General features: G+C 37.8%; 1 protein-coding gene across 1 annotated transcript in view; it reads left to right on the top strand.

Annotated features, from left to right (window-relative positions):
• LOC114202783 (complement factor H) overlaps positions 1 to 15,267 on the top strand; it is an 88,544-nt gene extending 73,277 nt beyond the window's left edge. Inside the window, exons 18-22 of the mRNA XM_088016999.1 lie at positions 277 to 453; positions 1,156 to 1,332; positions 2,838 to 3,011; positions 7,026 to 7,208; positions 14,849 to 15,267. Of these exons, the coding sequence (XP_087873125.1) occupies positions 277 to 453; positions 1,156 to 1,332; positions 2,838 to 3,011; positions 7,026 to 7,208; positions 14,849 to 15,057 (920 nt within the window). The 3' untranslated portion in view covers positions 15,058 to 15,267. The remainder of the gene's footprint in view (positions 1 to 276; positions 454 to 1,155; positions 1,333 to 2,837; positions 3,012 to 7,025; positions 7,209 to 14,848) is intronic.
• Positions 15,268 to 17,759: the final 2,492 nt, after the last annotated feature.

The following is a 17,759-nucleotide window of genomic DNA, read 5'->3' on the forward strand; positions in this document are numbered from 1 at the left end:
TCCCTTGCCTCTGGAGACATATCTAGAAAGAAGTTGCGACAGCTGATAACATATTGACATTTTTAGTTTCAGGCTCTTGCTCTGGTTGCCAGCGGGACACACATCAGAACGGCGGTTTTAGGAGTATTTGTGCCCCTTCTCTGTGTTATGATTGTAGCTCCCGTGTTATCATTCTTTTTCAAATAATATTTCCAAATATGAAAACCAGTGCATAAAACTAAATTTCAAGAGTTAATGGAGTCATTCTTCCTTTCTTTCTTTCTTTTTTTTTTTTAGGGCTTCCTTGTGCGCCACCAGAATATGTGGTGGAATATAGTATTCCACTTCACAAATCAGACACTTACCAGTATGGAGAAGAAATAGTGTACGAATGTGTCGAAGGTTTTGGGACGAATGGATCTGCATCTATAAAATGTTTAGGAGGAAAATGGTCCCATCCTCCAAAATGCATAAGTATAGTGCATTTAATTTTACTCTAAGGTTGATCAATATTCTTAATTCAGAACATAAATGGTACAAATATGAAACCAGGCAGTAATTTGAGAATTTAACAAGGTATCTCTGAGAAGTTGAGGAGTCTGGTAGAGAACTAATAACCCTAGTAATAATAAAAGTGTGACAGCATAAGCCCAAATTATTTCACTTTTACGTTGCTTTGTGTGCACATTCAGCATCCTCTGATAAACTTCCTCAGACTCCTCATCTCCGTCCCTGGACCACAGCTGGTCCCTGTTCAGTGATCTCATCATTATTCAATTTACTGTTAGTTTATCAGTTATCTCTTTATAAGTACATAATTTTCTAAGATATTTGACATAATTAAAAGTAACAGATTTTGAAGAAGCAAAAAATGCAAATACATACATAATGTAGGTGGCCTGTATGGGCAAAAAAGAATTTGAATGGAAGAAGTGTGATATCAAGCATTGCATGTGTCCCTATCTTTTCACGCTTCCAACATCATCATCCCCATGTTTTACTTTTGATAAACATAGGACTAGTCAATATAATTAAATCAAAAGATTTCTAACACATTTTTTTCAACTTATAACAGTGCTCATTGGTTTGATGTGCACCTATTACTCTACATTATAGTTATTGGTCATTACATATTTTAAAAGATTTACTGAACAAGTACATATTCTTTTCTTTCAGGAACAGACTGTTTTGGCTTACCCGACTTTGGTAATGCCATACCCATAGGCCGAATGAGGGAATCATATAGGTCAGAAGAAAAAGTGACTTATCAATGTCCAAAATATTACCAGTTGGATGGACCCAATTTTGTACAGTGTATTAAGAGCCAATGGATAGGAAAGCCAACATGCAAAGGTACTTCAATAAAATTTTAGAATCTATTTATCAAAATGTCTTAAGTAATACAATATAGAATTCCCTCTAACATCATTTAAACAGTGGACATAGATTATTTTTTAGGCCAGGTCAAAGAAGGTTTATGCTTTAACCTAAAGGATGAAATGGTGTACTCAGTTGTTAATCTTAAAGCCCAACGGTTCTCAAACTATGGTCTCTGGAATAGCAGCATCAGCGTCTTCTGGGAAATTGTTAGAAATGCAAATGTAAATTCACTGGCTCACTCAGACCTGTTGAGTCAAAAACTCTGAGACTGCAACCCTGGAAGTGTCTTAATTCCCAAGGGATTCGATGTATACTCCAGTTTAGGAACCATAGCTAGAGGCTATTATCCTGTACATCCACCTGAATCTCACTGGTGAATAATACATTACGCATTGAAAAGTCTTTAAGAATTTGCAAAAAAAAAAAAAAAAAAAAGAATTATTAAAGAGTGTTTTTATAAATTATACATTTATTTTTCTGTTATTTTTCCACATCTCCTGTTTGGATCCTTGTAGGAAACAGAACGCCACAACGACCACTGGTGCATGTTCGCTCAGACTCCGAGATCTCTGAGGAAACTCGAGATTGCAGGGTTAAAAATAACCCGAAAGGATCAGAGTGAAATGCCCTTGGAACGTGTGTGGTCAGTTCTAAAGTCCGCAGCAGAAGATGTCTTGTAGATAGGAAGCCAGCTGTAAACCGCACACTGGGCACTCCCCTCTTCGTCCCCTTGTCCTGTAAACAGCACTCTGGGCACTCCCCTCTGTTCCTTTATTCTGGCTTACAGATTCTTACGTGCTTTACTAATCCTGTATACATGGAGCGATGTGCCTTACTACGCCCCTGCTGTAAATCATTATAGATCTATATCGCTGTAGAGGGTATATAAGAGGATGGAAAATAAACCTCGGCGCCACGGGCTGTTAGCTCGGGGTCCCCTGTGCCTCGCTATACAGTCGTCTCTTTTCCTCAGTTCCTTCGCCGCCCCAGGCCCCGACTCTCTGAGGTCGACAGATCCTCAGTTAATCATCCTTCCTTCAACTACAGTATTCTTCAAAGTATGTTAATTCTTCATCTATTCTCTAAGGAAGTGCCTACTGTGTTTATTTTCCTAAAATTACATTCATAAACAGGATGATTGCAAGCCAAAATCTGACATCAAATAATCTTTTACTATTATTTTCTTGTGGTTTATAAGTTTATATTGAATTTATTTGTAATATTGATTTTCCTAAAAAGGGGAAAGAAATCTCCAGAAAAACTCTCATTTTCATAGACGCTTAAATCTTATCAAAAGATATTGCTTTATCTCTTTTTCTTCAATCTTATAGGTAAATTTCTTAAAATTGGCTCTCTTTCGTGACAGATGAACTGTTGATTTTAAATCCCCCTTCAGATATATTTGGAGTCCTGTTCGTTGATTTGCTACTCAAAATGATCATTATGTTAGAGATGCTACTTTTTTCCTTTCTATTCAGATACTTCCTGTGAGACTCCACCCGAAGTGAAAAATGCTATTATACTAAATAAGAAGTCTAGTTATCTACCTGGTCAGAGTGCCCGTTATGAATGCGTCAAACCTTTTGATCTGTTTGGGGAAGTAGAAGTGATATGTTTAAATGGGACCTGGACACAACCCCCTCAGTGTGCAGGTAAAGTATCTTATTTCCCCTCAAATTTTAGAGGGGAATATATATATATTATATTATATACTATATATAATATAATATATTAAGGACTGGCTATGTCAGTATAAATATATAATGACATAGTTCTTATGGAATCTTTTTTTATCTCAAATAAAATGACGGTGCTTAAAATCCAATTTTTTCTTTTTGTGGGCTGCATAGTGAAATTATCTATTTATTTTATGAAAGATTTGGCCAGATTAGGACAGTTGGAATCACAGAAAATTCTCTTTTTTTTTCTTATTTTTAGAGAGAGAGACTGTGAGCATGAGTGCGAACAGTGCGGGGTGGGTCAGAGGGGAAGGAGAGAATCTTTAGCAGACACCACACTGAGCACGGAGCCTGATGTGGCGCTCGATCTCACAACCTTGAGATCATGACCTGAGCAGAAATCAAGAGTCAGACATTTAATCAACTGAGCCACCCAGGCACCCAGAAAATTCTCTATCTTAAGCATTAAGATACTCAGTTATTTCCTGAGGAATAAATGTATTAAAGATATATGGGGGGGGCGCTGGGTGGCTCAGTCAGAGCAGAACCTGCTTCCCCCTCTGTCTGCCGCTCCCCCTGCTTGTGCTCTCTCTCTCTCTGACAAATAAATAAAATCTTTTTTTAAAAAATGATATGCTGAGGACATTTGACAGCTCTGAAATTTCACTTTGAGACACACAATCAGCAACTGGGGCATGTTCATAGAATCTGATATAAATTTGGGCTTCTTCAGCATGTGGATTATATAAAGGAAGCTTACTAGTTGAGCTCCACCAGAGAATTAGTGTATATAGGAAAAAAAGTCTGAGAACTTGGTCATAGGACACTCCAGTAATTAGAGTTTAGGAAAGAAGAGGACCCAACAAAGGAGATATTATAGCTGCTTGTTTTTCAAATCAGCTTTTGCCTGGCATATATATTTTCCAATCTTTTACTTTGAGCCCACCTACGTTTTCATGTTGAAGGTAGTTTCTTTTCGTTGCCATATAGTCGGCGCTTGTTTATGTATCCATTCTGCCATTTTCAGTCCTTTAACTGAAGTATTTAAGCCATTTACACTTAAAATAATTATTGATAGATTAGGGCCTGTGTCAGCCATTTTATTATTTGTCTTCCATTTCTTTCCTCTATTTCTCACTCCCATTCCTTTTTTGGCCATCCCTGCGGACTTTTGGAACATTTTAAAATAATTTTATTTTGATATGTCTTTGTTGTTTTGGAGCGTATCTCTTCATATAGCTTTATCCGCGGCTGCTCAAGGCATTAAGATGCACATACATAGCTTGTCACTCCCCCAACCCCGTTTTGACATTTTACCACTTCAAGTGAAATGAGGAAACCTTACTTCCACTTAGGTCCGTTCACCCTTCCATATTTTATTTATTTTATTTTATTTTATTTTATTTTATTTTATTTTATTTTATTTATTATTTATTTATTGATAAAAAGACAGAGAGAGAGTGAGTGGAGTGGCAGAAGGAGAGGGAGAGAGAAAATCTTAAGCAGACTCCACACCCAGCTTGGAGCCTGACACAGGGCTCAATCTCACAACCCTGAGATCATGACCTGAGCTAAATTCAAGAGTGGACGCTTAACCAACTGACTGAGCCTCCCAGGCACCCCTACCTTCCCCACATTTCAAACATATATTTCTTAAGTATTTCTTCTACATATACTGAACATCATATCAAATGATATAATGTTTCACAAACATCAAACGTCACAAACTCCTTAGGAGAAAAGAGTCCATTATATTTACCCTTATTTTTTTCAGTCCATTGTTTGTTTGTTTGTTTTTTCCTTCATGAAGTCTCAATCCTCTCTCTGTTATCTTTTCCCTGATATTTGAAGAATTCCTTTAGCAATTCTTTAAAGATAGATCTGCTGGAGATAAATGCTCTGTTTTCCTTTGTCTCGGAATATCTTCTTTTCTCCCTTAAACCCTAGAGGATAGAATCACGGGATACAGCATTCAGGGCTGACGGTTCTTGTCTTCTAGCACTTGAAAAATGTTGTCACTTCTTTCTGGCTTGATGGTTACAGATGAGAACCCCGCTGACATTTGAATCCTTTTTCCCCTATAGGTTTGCATAATTTCTATGTAGCTGCTTTTGAGATTTTTTTCTTTCTCTTTAGCTTTCCTCAGTTGAGTGTGGCTTATCTTGGCATGAATTTCTTTGGGTTTGTCCTGTTTGGCTTTTTCAATATGAATGTTTATGCCTTGTGCCCAATTTGGGAAATTTTCAGTCAGTATTTTTAGAAGTTTTTTTGGTTTTGTTTTCAGTCTACTTTCAAAGTGAGTAATTTGTATTCTGTATGCAAGTTTATTTAGCCTTCTGTCATCTGTAATCCATGATTGAGCCCATCCAGTGAGGTGTTCGTTTTAAATTCCATTATTATAATTTTTAGTTCTATAATTCCCACTGGAATTTTAAAAACCATTGCCAAATAATTCCAGTATCTGTGTCATAGAAGTGTTGTGATCTGTTGATTATCTTTTCTCTTTTGAGATTTTCCTGGTCCTTGGTATGATGAGTGATTTTCAATTGTATTCTAGACATTTCGGGTGTTGTGTTAAGATTCTGGATTTTATCGAAATCTCTTATTTACCAGGCCTCCACTACTGCAGAGTGCAAGTCCAGGCTTCCCAGTTGGCCTCCACGACACCATGGTAAGGGGAGAGGTGTCTTGCTTCCTGACTGTGGATAGAAGTCTAGGTTCCACCTTTGACCTCTGTTGATCACTGTTGGTCTCTGATCAACATGGGGAGAGAGTTGGTCAAGGTTTCTTCTATGTTTTCCAGGAGTAATTCAACTATTGTAAAAAGAAATATTTCTGTCTTCCTAGAATACTCCTTTCCTGAGCCTTTGGCTAACAAGAGCAGACAATACTTGGAACTTTTTTTCCCTGAACTTGATATGATTTCTGGGTTCTAGTCTTCTTCAGTGCCCAGTCCAGGATCCATAGGAGGCAACATGAAAACCCAAACAACTCACTGCAGTATAATTCCTTGAATACCAAGGCCTCTGATCCGATCGACATCTTCTCTACATCCTTCACCATCTCTTTTGCTGGTTTTTATATTTTTAGTGATACTGAGAAGGAATAAGCAGAAAGGTCTCTACCTCATCATGTCCAGAACAGGAAGCCAACAATTCTCTTTCCCATTATACAAATGTGTAATTCTTTGACTTTAATTAAAGAAGTTGATGTTCCCTTTATAAGATAAATGAAAATCAATAAACAATGACTAGAGATCCAATAGCCACTGCAGTATGTTGTATGTAACAAGAAAGTGTCTTTGTTTCCATTAGCTATCCATCTGTCCAGTATTTATTCAGGAACAAAAACATTTTTTAACACCAGAATACATAAAGCAGATATATTTGTTAATGCTTCAGGTGTGCTTTCATGTGGGATAAAAGGAAAGCCTTAGCATTGTAATTCTCACTTTAAGTGATTAAAATTTCTTCAATGGGGGCGCGTGGGTGGCTCAGTTGGTTAAGCATCTGCCTTTGGCTCAGGTCATGATCCCAGGTCTTTCTGCTCAGCAGGGAGTCTGCTTCTCCCTCTGCCTCTCCCTCTGGGCTTCTCTCTCTATCTCTCACTGACTTTCTCTCTCTCGCAAATAAATAAATATTTATTGATTTGTCAGAGAGAGAGAGGGAGAGCACAAGCAGGGGAAGCGTCAGGCAGAGGGAGAAGCTGGCTCCCTGCTGAGCAAGGAGCACAATGCAGGACTCGATCCCAGGACCCCGGGATCATGACCTGAGCTGAAGGCAGATGCTTAACCGACTAATCCATCCAGGCGTCCCAAATCAAATTTTTAAAAAATAAAATAAAATAAAATTTCTTCAGTGAATGCTTTCTGTCGACAGAAATCACAAGTCTTGATATTGAATATTGTGCTATATTTTTATTTGCTTTATTTTAACCTGTTTTTCTTTGGTTTTTCAATAAATCAAATAAATTTTTTTTTTTTTTTAGATTCTAAAGGAAAATGTGGGCCTCCTCCACCTATTGAAAATGGAGACATTACCTCATTCCCATCATCAACATATGCTCCGGGATCAACAGTAGAGTACAAATGCCAGTCCTTCTATGTACTTCAGGGACAGAGGACCATAAGATGTAGAAATGGACTGTGGTCATCACCACCAAAATGCTTAGGTAAATATTTCAATATTCTCATGGATCCTGGGAAAATCAGTGTAATAGATGTTTTGCTTATTAATAGAATGTTCATGGATTAACAAACATTTGTTGAATGCTGACTACCAAATACTAATGTGTGAAGAAAAAAAGCTGGGAAAAAAACTCTTGTTCTAGCAAAATATCCTTTAATGAAAGGACTTGATTTCTTCATGTTAAAATTGACATTATGAATCCTTGATTATAACATTTAATGATGTTATAATCTTAAACATAGTACCTCATGTTACATCATTAATCATTTAAAGTGATTTAAATCGACACGATGGGTTTTCAGTGAATTGGTTTGGAAAAGGTTTTGAAAATGAAGCCCTGGACCAGTGTAGAAGATTCTACTTGAAAGTCTAAAATTCTGGGGCGCATGCGTGGTTAAGCGTCTGCTTTCAGCTCAGTTCATGATCCCAGGGTCCTGGGATGGAGCACCGCGTTGGGATCCCTGCTCAGCAGAGAGTCGGCTTCTCTCTCTCTCTCTGCTGCTCCCCCTGCTTGTGTGCTCACTCTCTCTCTCTCTCTCTGTATCAAATAAATAAATAAAATATTTTAAAAAGTTTCGGGGGGAGGAGCAAGATGGCGGAGGGACGTCGCTCCAGTGGCTAAGCGGGGCGTGGAACCCTCTCAGGACAGTGTGGTCTCAGGACCCTTGGGGTCACAGAAAGACCGGTGGTGCCTGAGTGCAGCAGAGCTCCCAGGTATCAGATGGGGGAAGCCGGCTGCAGAGACGGAGCCGAGGCGCGGGCTCTCAACTCGGGGTTGCCATAAACTGTGATCGGTGACAGCTGGGCCACTGCTCCTCCAGCAGGGACCCAACAAGCGGCAGATCCGGGGAGACTCCCCCTCCTCCTCCGGGAGGAGCAGCGGGAGAGCACACTGCAGGGATCTGCTGGGTTTGGAGACTCCACACAGAGTCCTGTGCCAGAGATAGAAACGCTTGGTCACAGGCTGGGTGAGCTTGAAGTGCGGCCGGAGACCGGGGAGACAGGAGTGACTGACTGCTTTTCTCTGGGGGCGCACTGAGGAGAGGAGCCCCGAGTTCTCGTTTCCTCTGGGGCAGAGATTGGGAGGCCGCCATTTTCACTCTCATCCTCCAAAGCTGTACCGAAAGGTTGCAGGGAACAGAAGCTCCCGAGAGCAAACCCGAGCGGATTACTTAGCCCGGACCCAGCAAGGGTGGGACAATTCCACCTCCGGCAAAGACATTTGGGAACCAGGGCAACAGGCCCCTCCCCCAGAAGATCAGCACAACAGCCAGCCAAGACCAAGTTTACAGATCAATGAGAATGGCAGAACTCCAGCACTACGGGAATACTGTACATAGAATTAATGGCTTTTTTTCCATGATTCTTTAGTCTTTCAAATTTTTTAAATTTTCTTTTTCTTTTTTTCTTAATTTTTCTTTTTCCCTTTTTCAACCAACATCTTATCAGTCCCTTTTTTAAAATCTTTTTTATTTTTCATTTTTAGAGTCATATTCTATCCCTTCATAGTAGTTAACTTTATTTTGGTATATATATATAAGTTGTTTTCTCTCTAAAATTTTGGAATACAGGGGATGCCTGGGTGGCTCAGTCGGTTTAACATATGCCTTCAGCTCAGGTCATGATCCCAGGGTCCTGGGATCGAGTCCCACATCGGGCTCCTTGCTCAGCAGGGAGCCTGCTTCTCCCTCTGCTGCTCTTCCGGCTTGTGCTCTCTCTCACTATGTCAAATAAATAAATAAAATCTTTAAAAAATAAAAATAAAATTTTGGGATACAGTTTCTTCTAACAGACCAAAATGTACCCTAAATCTCTAGTGTATGTCTTTGTTCTAGTCTCCTGCCTGATGACATTCTCTCCTCCCCCCTTTTTTTTAATTTCTCTTCTTTCTCTTTTCAACCGAATTCTTATCTTATTGCTTCCTTTTATAAAATCTTTTATAATTTTCATTGTTACAGTCATATTCCATCCCTTCATCATATTGACACTTATTTTTGTACATATATATAAGCTTTTCTTTCTTTAAAATTTTGGGAGGCAGTTTCTTCTAAGAGACCAAAATATGCCCAATATCTAGCGTGTGGCACTGATCTCTTCACCAGCCTGATTATATTTGAATCATATTCTTTTTTTTATCTTTTTCTTTTCCTTTTTTTTCTTTTTTCTTTCTTTCCCTTCCTATTCCCCCTATTTCAGGTCTCTTTTGATTTGTTTAGTGTGTATTTTTCTGCTGTCATTCTTACCCTGTTAGCCTTTTGTTCTCTCATCCATCTATTCTCCTCTGGACAAAATGACAAGATGGGAAAAATGACCTCAAAAAAAAAAAAAAAGAACAAGAGTCAGTACTGACTGCCAGGGACCTTATCGATTCGGACATTAGTAAGATGTCGGAACTGGAGTTCAGAATGACAATTATAAAGGTACTAGCTGGGCCTGAAAAAAGTATGGAAGATATTAGAGAAACCCTTTCTGGGGAAATAAGAGAACTAAAATCTAACCAAGTTGAAATAAAAAAGGCTATTAATGAGGTGTAATAAAACATGGAGGCTCTAACTGCTAGGATAAAAGAGGCAGAAGAGAGAATTGGTGATATAGAAGACCAAATGATGGAAAATAAAGAAGCTGAGAAAAGAGATAAACAACTACAGGATCACGAGGGCAGAATTCGAGAGATAAGTGATACCAAAGATGAAACAATATTGTAATAATTGGGATCCCAAAAGAAGAAGAAAGAGAGAAAGGGCAGAAGGTAAATTGGAGCAAAATATAGCAGAGAAATTCCCTAATTTGGGGAAGGACACAGGCATCAAAATCCAGGAGGCACAGAGAACCCCCCTCAAAATCAATAAAAATAAGTCAACACCCCAACATCTAATAGTAAAACTTACAAGTCTCAGAGACAGAGAGAAAATCCTGAAAGCAGCTTGGGACAAGAGATCTGTAACCTATAATGGTAGAAAGATTAGATTGGCAACAGACCTATCCACAGAGACCTGGCAGGCCAGAAAGGACTGGCATGATAGATTCAGAGCACTAAATGAGAAAAATAGGCAGCCAAGAATACTATATCCAGCTAGGCCGTCATTGAAAATAGAAGGAGAGATAAAAAACTTCCAGGACAAACAAGAACTAAAGGAATTTGCAAACACGAAACCAGCCCTCCAAGAAGTATTGAAAGGGGTCCTCTAAGCAAAGAGAGAGCCTAAAAGTAACATAGACAGAAAGGAACAAAGACAATATACAGTAACAGTCACCTTACAGGCAATACAGTGGCACTAAATGTATATCTTTCAATAGTTACCCTGAATGTAAATGGGTTAAATGCCCCAATCAAAAGACACAGAGTATCAGACTGGATAAAAAAAACAAGACCCATCGATATGATGCCTGCAAGAGACTCATTTTAGACCCAAAGACACCTCCAGATTGAAAGTGAGGGGATGGAAAACCATGTACCATGCTAATGGACACCCAAAGAAAGATGGGGTGGAATCCTTATATCAGACAAATTAGATTTTAAACCAAAGACTATAATAAGAGATGAGGAAGGACACTATATCGGAATTAAAAGGTCTATCCAACAAGAAGATCTAACAATTGTAAATATCTATGCCCCTAACTTGGGAGCAGCCAATTAAATAAGCCAATTAATAACAAAAGCAAAGACATCGACACCAATATAATAATAGTAAGGGAGTTTAACACCCCCTCACTGAAATGGACAGATCACCTAAGCAAAAGATCAACAAGGAAATAAAGACTTTAAATGACACACTGGACCAAATGGACTTCACAGATATATTCAGAACATTCCATCCCAAAGCAACAGAATACACATTCTTCTCTAGTGCCCATGGAACATTCTCCAGAATAGATCACATCCTAGGTCACAAATCAGGTCTCAACCAGTACCAAAAGATTGGGATCATTCCCTACGTATTTTTGGACCAAAATGCTTTGAAACTAGAACTGAATCACAAAAGGAAAGTGGGAAAGAACTCAAATACATGGAGGCTAAAGAGCATCCAACTAAAGAATGAATGGATCAACCAGGAAATTAAAGAAGAATTAACAAAATTCATGGAAACCAATGAAAATGAAAACACAACTGTTCAAAATCTTTGGGATGCAGCAAAGGCAGTCCTAAGAGGAAAGAATATAGCAATACAGGCCTTTCTCAAGAAACAAGAAAGGTGTCAAATACACAACCTAACCCTACACCTAAAGGAGCTGGAGAAAGAACAGCAAATAAAGCCTAAACCCAGCAGGAGAAGAGAAATAATAAAGATCAGAGCAGAAATCAATGAAATAGAAACCAAAAGAACAGTAGAACAGATCAACAAAACTAGGAGCTGGTTCTTTAAAAGAATTAATAAGATTGATAAACTCCAGGCCAGACATATCAAAAAGAAAATAGAAAGGACCCAAATCAATAAAATCATGAATGAAAGAGGAGAGATCACAACCAACACCAAAGAAATACGAACAATTATAAGAATATATTATGAGCAACTCTATGCCAGCAAATTAGATAACCTGGAAGAAATGGATACATTCCTAGAGATGTATAAACTACCAAAACTGAACCAGGAAGAAATAGAAAACCTGAACAGACCCTTAACCACTAAGGAAATTGAAGTAGTCGTCAAAAATCTCCCGACAAACAAGAGCCCAGGGCCAGATGGCTTCCCAGGGCAATTCTACCAAACATTTAAAGAAGAATTAATACCTATTCTTCTGAAACTGTTCCAAAAAATAGAAATGGAAGGAAAACTTCCAAACTCGTTTTATGAGGCCACCATTACATTGATCTCAAAACCAGACAAAGACCCTATCAAAAAGGAGAATTACAGACCAATATCCCTGAGGAACAGGGATGCAAAAATTCTCACCAAAATACTAGCCAATAGGCTCCAACAGTACATTAAAAGGATTACTCACCATGCCCAAATGGGATTTATTCCTGGCCTGCAAGGTTGGTTCAACATCTGCAAATCAATCAACGTGATACAATACATTAATAAAAGAAAGAACAAGAACCATATGGTCCTCTCAATAGATGCAGAAAAAGCATTTGACGAAGTACAGCATCCTTTCTTGATCAAAACTCTTTAGAGTATAGGGTTAGAGGGTACATACCTCAAGATCATAAAAGCCATCTATGAAAGACCCACAGCGAATATCATTCTCAATGGGGAAAAACTGAGAGCTTTCCCCTTAAGGTCAGGAACGTGGCAGGGATGTCCACTATCACCACTGCTATTCAGCATAGTACTAGAAGTCCTAGCCACAGCAATCAGACAGCAAAAAGAAATAAAAGGCATCCGAATTGGCAAAGAAGAAGTCAAACTCTCACTCTTTGCAGATGATGTGATACTTTATGTGGAAAACCCAAAAGACTCCACCCCAAAACTGCTAGAACTCATACAGGAATTCAGTCAAGTGGCAGGATATAAAATTAATGCACAGAAATCAGTGGCATTCCTATACACCAACAACAAAATGGAAGAAAGAGAAATTAAGGAGTCGATCCCCTTGACATTTGCACCCAAAACCATAAGATACCTAGGAATAAATCTAACCAAAGAGGCAAAGAATCTGTACTCAGAAAACTATAGAATACTCATGAAAGAATTTGAGGAAGACACAAAGAAATGGAAAAACATTTCATGCTCATGGATTGGAAGAACAAATATTGTGAAGATGTCAATGCTACCTAGGGCAATCTACACATTCAGTGCAATCCCTATCAAAATACCATCCACTTTTTTCAAAGAAATGGAACAAATAATCCTAAAATTTGTGTGGAACCAGAAAAGACCTCGAATAGCCAGAGGAATGTTGAAAAAGAAAAGCAAAGCTGGCGGCATCACAATTCCGGACTTCAGGCTCCATTACAAAGCTGTCATCATCAAGACAGTATGGTTCTGGCACAAAAACGGACACATAGCTCAATGGAACAGAATCGAGAGCCCAGAAATGGACCCTCAACTCTATGGTCAACTCATCTTTGACAAAGCAGGAAAGAATGTCCAAAGGAAAAAAGACAGCCTCTTCAACAAATGGTGTTGGGAAAATTGGACAGCCACATGCAGAAGAATAAAACTGGACCATTTCTTACACCACACACAAGAAATAGACTCAAAATGGTTGAAAGACCTAAATGTGAGACAGGAGTCCATCAAAATCCTGAAGGAGAACACAGGTAGCAAGCTCTTCAACCTCAGCCGCAGCAACTTCTTCCTAGAAACATCGCCAAAGGCAAGGGAAGCAAGTGCAAAAATGAACTATTGGGACTTCATCAGGATAAAAAGCTTTTGCACAGCAAAAGAAACAGTCCACAAAACCAAAAGACAACCGACAGAATGGGAGAAGATATTTGCAAATGACATATCAGATAAAGGGCTAATATCCAAAATCTATAAAGAACTTCTCAAACTCAACACCCAAAGAACAAATGATCCAATCAAGAAATGGACAGAAGACATGAACAGACATTTTTCCAAAGAAGACATCCAAATGGCCAACAGACACATGAAAAAGTGCTCAACATCGCTCGGCATCAGGGAAATCCAAATGAAAACCTCAATGAGATACCACCCCACACCAGTCAGAATGGCTAAAAATAACAAGTCAGGAAACGACAGATGTTGGCAGGGATGCGGAGAAAGGGCAACCCTCCTACACTTTTGGTGGGAACACAAGCTGGTGTAGCCACTCTGGAAAACAGTATGGAGGTTCCTCAAAAAATTGAAAATAGAGCTACCATACGATCTAGCAATTGCACTACTGGGTATTTACCCCAAAGATACAAATGTAGGGTTCCAAAGGGCTACGTGCACCCCAATGTTTATAGCAGCAATGTCCACAATAGCCAAACTATGGAAAGAGCCAAGATGTCCACCGACAGATGAATGGATAAAGAAGAGGTGGTATATATACACAATGGAATATTATGCAGCCTTCAAAAGAAATGAAATCTTGCCATTTGCAATGACGTGTATGGAAATGGAGGGTATTATGCTGAGAGAAATAAGTCAATCAGAGAAAGACATGTATCATATGATCTCTCTGATAGGAGGAATTCTTAATCTCAGGAAACAAACTGAGGTTTGCTAGAGTGGCGGGGGTTGGGAGGGATGGGGTGGCTGGGTGATAGACATTGGGGAGGGTATGTGCTACGGTGAGTACTGTGAGTTGTGTAAGACTGTTGAATCACAGACCTGTAACTCTGAAACAAATAATACATTATATGTTAAAAAAAAAAAAGAAGAAGATAGTAGGAAGGGAAAAATGAAGGGGGGGAAATCGGAGGGGGAGACGTACCATGACAGACGATGGACTCTGAGAAACAAACTGAGGGTTCCAGAGGGAAGGGGGGTGGGGAGATGGGTTAGCCTGGTGATGGGTATTAAAGAGGGCACGTATTGAATGGAGCACTGGGTGTTATATGCAAACAATGAATCATGAAACACTACATCAAAAACTAATGATGTAATGTATGGTGATTAACATAATAAAATTAAAAAAACTTTTAATTAAAAAAGAAAATTCAAAAAAATCTTTTAAAAAAGTCTGAAATTCTGTTTTCAATGTTTTATATTCTCTTTTTTTAATCTTCAGAGGCCTGTACAGTATCAGAAGACATCATGAGAACACATAATATACAATTACGATGGTCTTCTGAGAAAAAAATTTATTCTAAAACAAGGGATGTTATTGAATTTGAATGTATCTCTGGATATCGTCAAAAGAGCCCGCCGCATACATTCCGAGCCACCTGTTGGGAAGGGAAACTGACGTATCCTGAATGTTCGGAAAAATGGTTTTGAAGATGCAGTCCTAACATAAAAATATGTACATTTACTCAGAATTTTTCATTATCAATCCAATTCTCAGTTTATTTTGTCAAGTATTGTGTAACTCATTTACATTCATAAATCAGAAGTTGTATTAAATATTTTGTGGATGATGTAATTATAATCAGAGAGAGGGATAAATCACTTCTTAAAAGCGCCTCATTAAAACTTGGCAAACCAAAATGCTTTGTGTCCTACTCATAAAATATCTATGGCAAGAAATTAGATTCAATCACTCCAGTGCCTACTTCCATCCATCTTTCCCTCTAACTTTCTCATAGCTTCTTCCATAACTTCTGGGGCTGCCTGAGACTCTCCATTTCGGAGGAAATGGTTGAAAATGCTTTTCTCCATCTTTAATATAATTTTACTTCAAAAATACATAAAAATATAACTATGTCATACCTATGTTAGTAATAAGATGTAAGTAGTTATTATTAGCTTTTCCTTATCTACCAGATATAAGCTGTTATTATCTACTTGTGCTTATCTACCAAATGATGAAATGCAAGATCTTCTACAAGATGGCTATCTAGCACACATAAAAATTCAAACAAATCATAAAGAGAAATGAGAATCTAATTGGGTACATACCTAACTGTCATAATATAACATGAAAAGTGACCAAAAAAATCTGATATCAAGTATAAACACACACATGCACACACACATACACACAAATACATAGTATGCTTTGGACACGCATAAATGTGTATAGAACAAAGATTGTCTGGAAGTACAATAAAATATTTATAATAACTACAGTCGAATTTAGAGATGCTAGGGGTAAGAGTTGGTGGCTAAGTCCTTACGGCTCACCTGTATTTTCCATGTTTTCTATCTTTAATATGTATCAGCTTTGAACCACAGTAAAGGTGGTTATTTTAATGGGGTGCCTGGCAGGCTCATCCGATGGAGTGTGCTCACGATCTCACGGTCGTGAGTACGAGCCCCACGTTGGGTGGAGAGATTACTTAAATATGTAAATAAATCTTTTTAAAAATAAAATAAAGATATATTAAAAGTAAGGCAATATATGTTGAGAATTATGGGGACCTCTTTGGTAATGATCTTCAAATCTAATGACATCTTCATGATTTGGTTTTGGAAACATTCAACCGCAAGTGTCTGAAATACGACTTTTCTGTTCATACATTTCCAACAACATAATTAGTTAAAATCACTTGACTGTACACATTTTTAACTTCTACAAAAACATGAAAACTTCAAGATGAAAATAAAGATATAATTAAGGTAAATATATCTTAAGGTGATATCTTGTTACTTCATTTTGCATCAAATCAAGTGGTATTCTTAGAATGTGTAACCTGGCTGTGTATAATGGAGCCAGTTTATCTAAATCTGAATCACAAGTGACAGCCAGTTTTCTCATGTTTAAAGGACATTGTTACAATTGGCAAGTTATCTTTGCTATTAATATTGGTATATATACTATTTCTCCAAAACCTTTCACCTGATGCTTGTGGAATCTATTTAGGACACTTAACCTGTAATCAGTACAGCCTATAACTAATCGTTTTCATTGTTGCCTGCAAAATAGTGATTTTTAAGACAAATTCTATTATTTTTCTGCACTTTTAATTGTCTTATGTAAAGGTGAGTGTTAATTTGCCAACTTCTTAAACTTTTACCTAAAAAGATTTGGGAAATCTTTATTTTTGCTCTTTAATTTCCAATTTTGGGAATAAGGACTTGATGATAGTGACCTGTGATGGCTTTAAAGGTTTTGTCTTTTTTTTTTTAACATTCTATCAGCACGGATTCATGAATTTTTATTTATTCAATTTGTCACAAACAATTATAGTCATTATTCTTTGAAGCTCAAATTATCCCAAATTTGGCTAGTGAGTGCCTCTTGAAACTGGCTCCTGATTGCTTTGTTATACCCACTAGTTTCTGAGTGTTTCATTTCTTTTTAGCATAACACAATGTTCCAGGCTCGCTGTATACTTCCCTGACCAACACCCGTAATCATGCAGCTTTCCAAAAAAGTCTGATTCTCTTTATTGGGAAATAGTGTTTAGAATACAAGAACTGTGTTATTGGTACTAGATGGGAATGTCATTAAATGTCTTTTTGCTTGTCAGAAATCTGAAATAGAAATGAAATTTAAAATTCATTGGCTCCTATTGGATCTTACAATTCAGAGTTATAAATAATACAGGGCTGAGAAACTTTTAAATACACTTTCTGTCTTTTCTCTTTATTCATATATTCTTATATTTCTTATATTTCAGAATTTTTAAAAATAATCTTAAGAGTATAATGTAAACGTTACTATTAGCAGTTAAACTGCTGAATGAAGTTTAAAATGTCTTTGCACTTATTTTGTCCCAGGATGTTTGACTGTGAGTGTAAGTACTCTCTTCAAAAAAAATGACTTGAAATAATTCTTAACTCTGATTAATAGAGCCTTACACTTATTTGTGTTCGTATTTTTTTCTCAGTTTTAGATTTTGTTTCTTCCTCTTTCAAGCTAAACTTAAAAATATGAAAAACACCTACATTTTTTAGAAGATTTTATTTATTTATTTCAGGGAGAGAGAGAAGGGGGGATGACCAGAGGGAGAGAAAGAAAAACTCAAGCAGACTCCTCCCAGCAGAGCAGATCCCAGTGTGGGACTCAATATCACCACCCTGAGATCATCATCTGA

Source organism: Eumetopias jubatus, unplaced genomic scaffold, assembly GCF_037043125.1.
Source record: "Eumetopias jubatus isolate StellerSeaLion01/CBP00866 unplaced genomic scaffold, mEumJub1_p1.0 scaffold_12, whole genome shotgun sequence".
Classification (NCBI taxonomy): domain Eukaryota; kingdom Metazoa; phylum Chordata; class Mammalia; order Carnivora; family Otariidae; genus Eumetopias; species Eumetopias jubatus.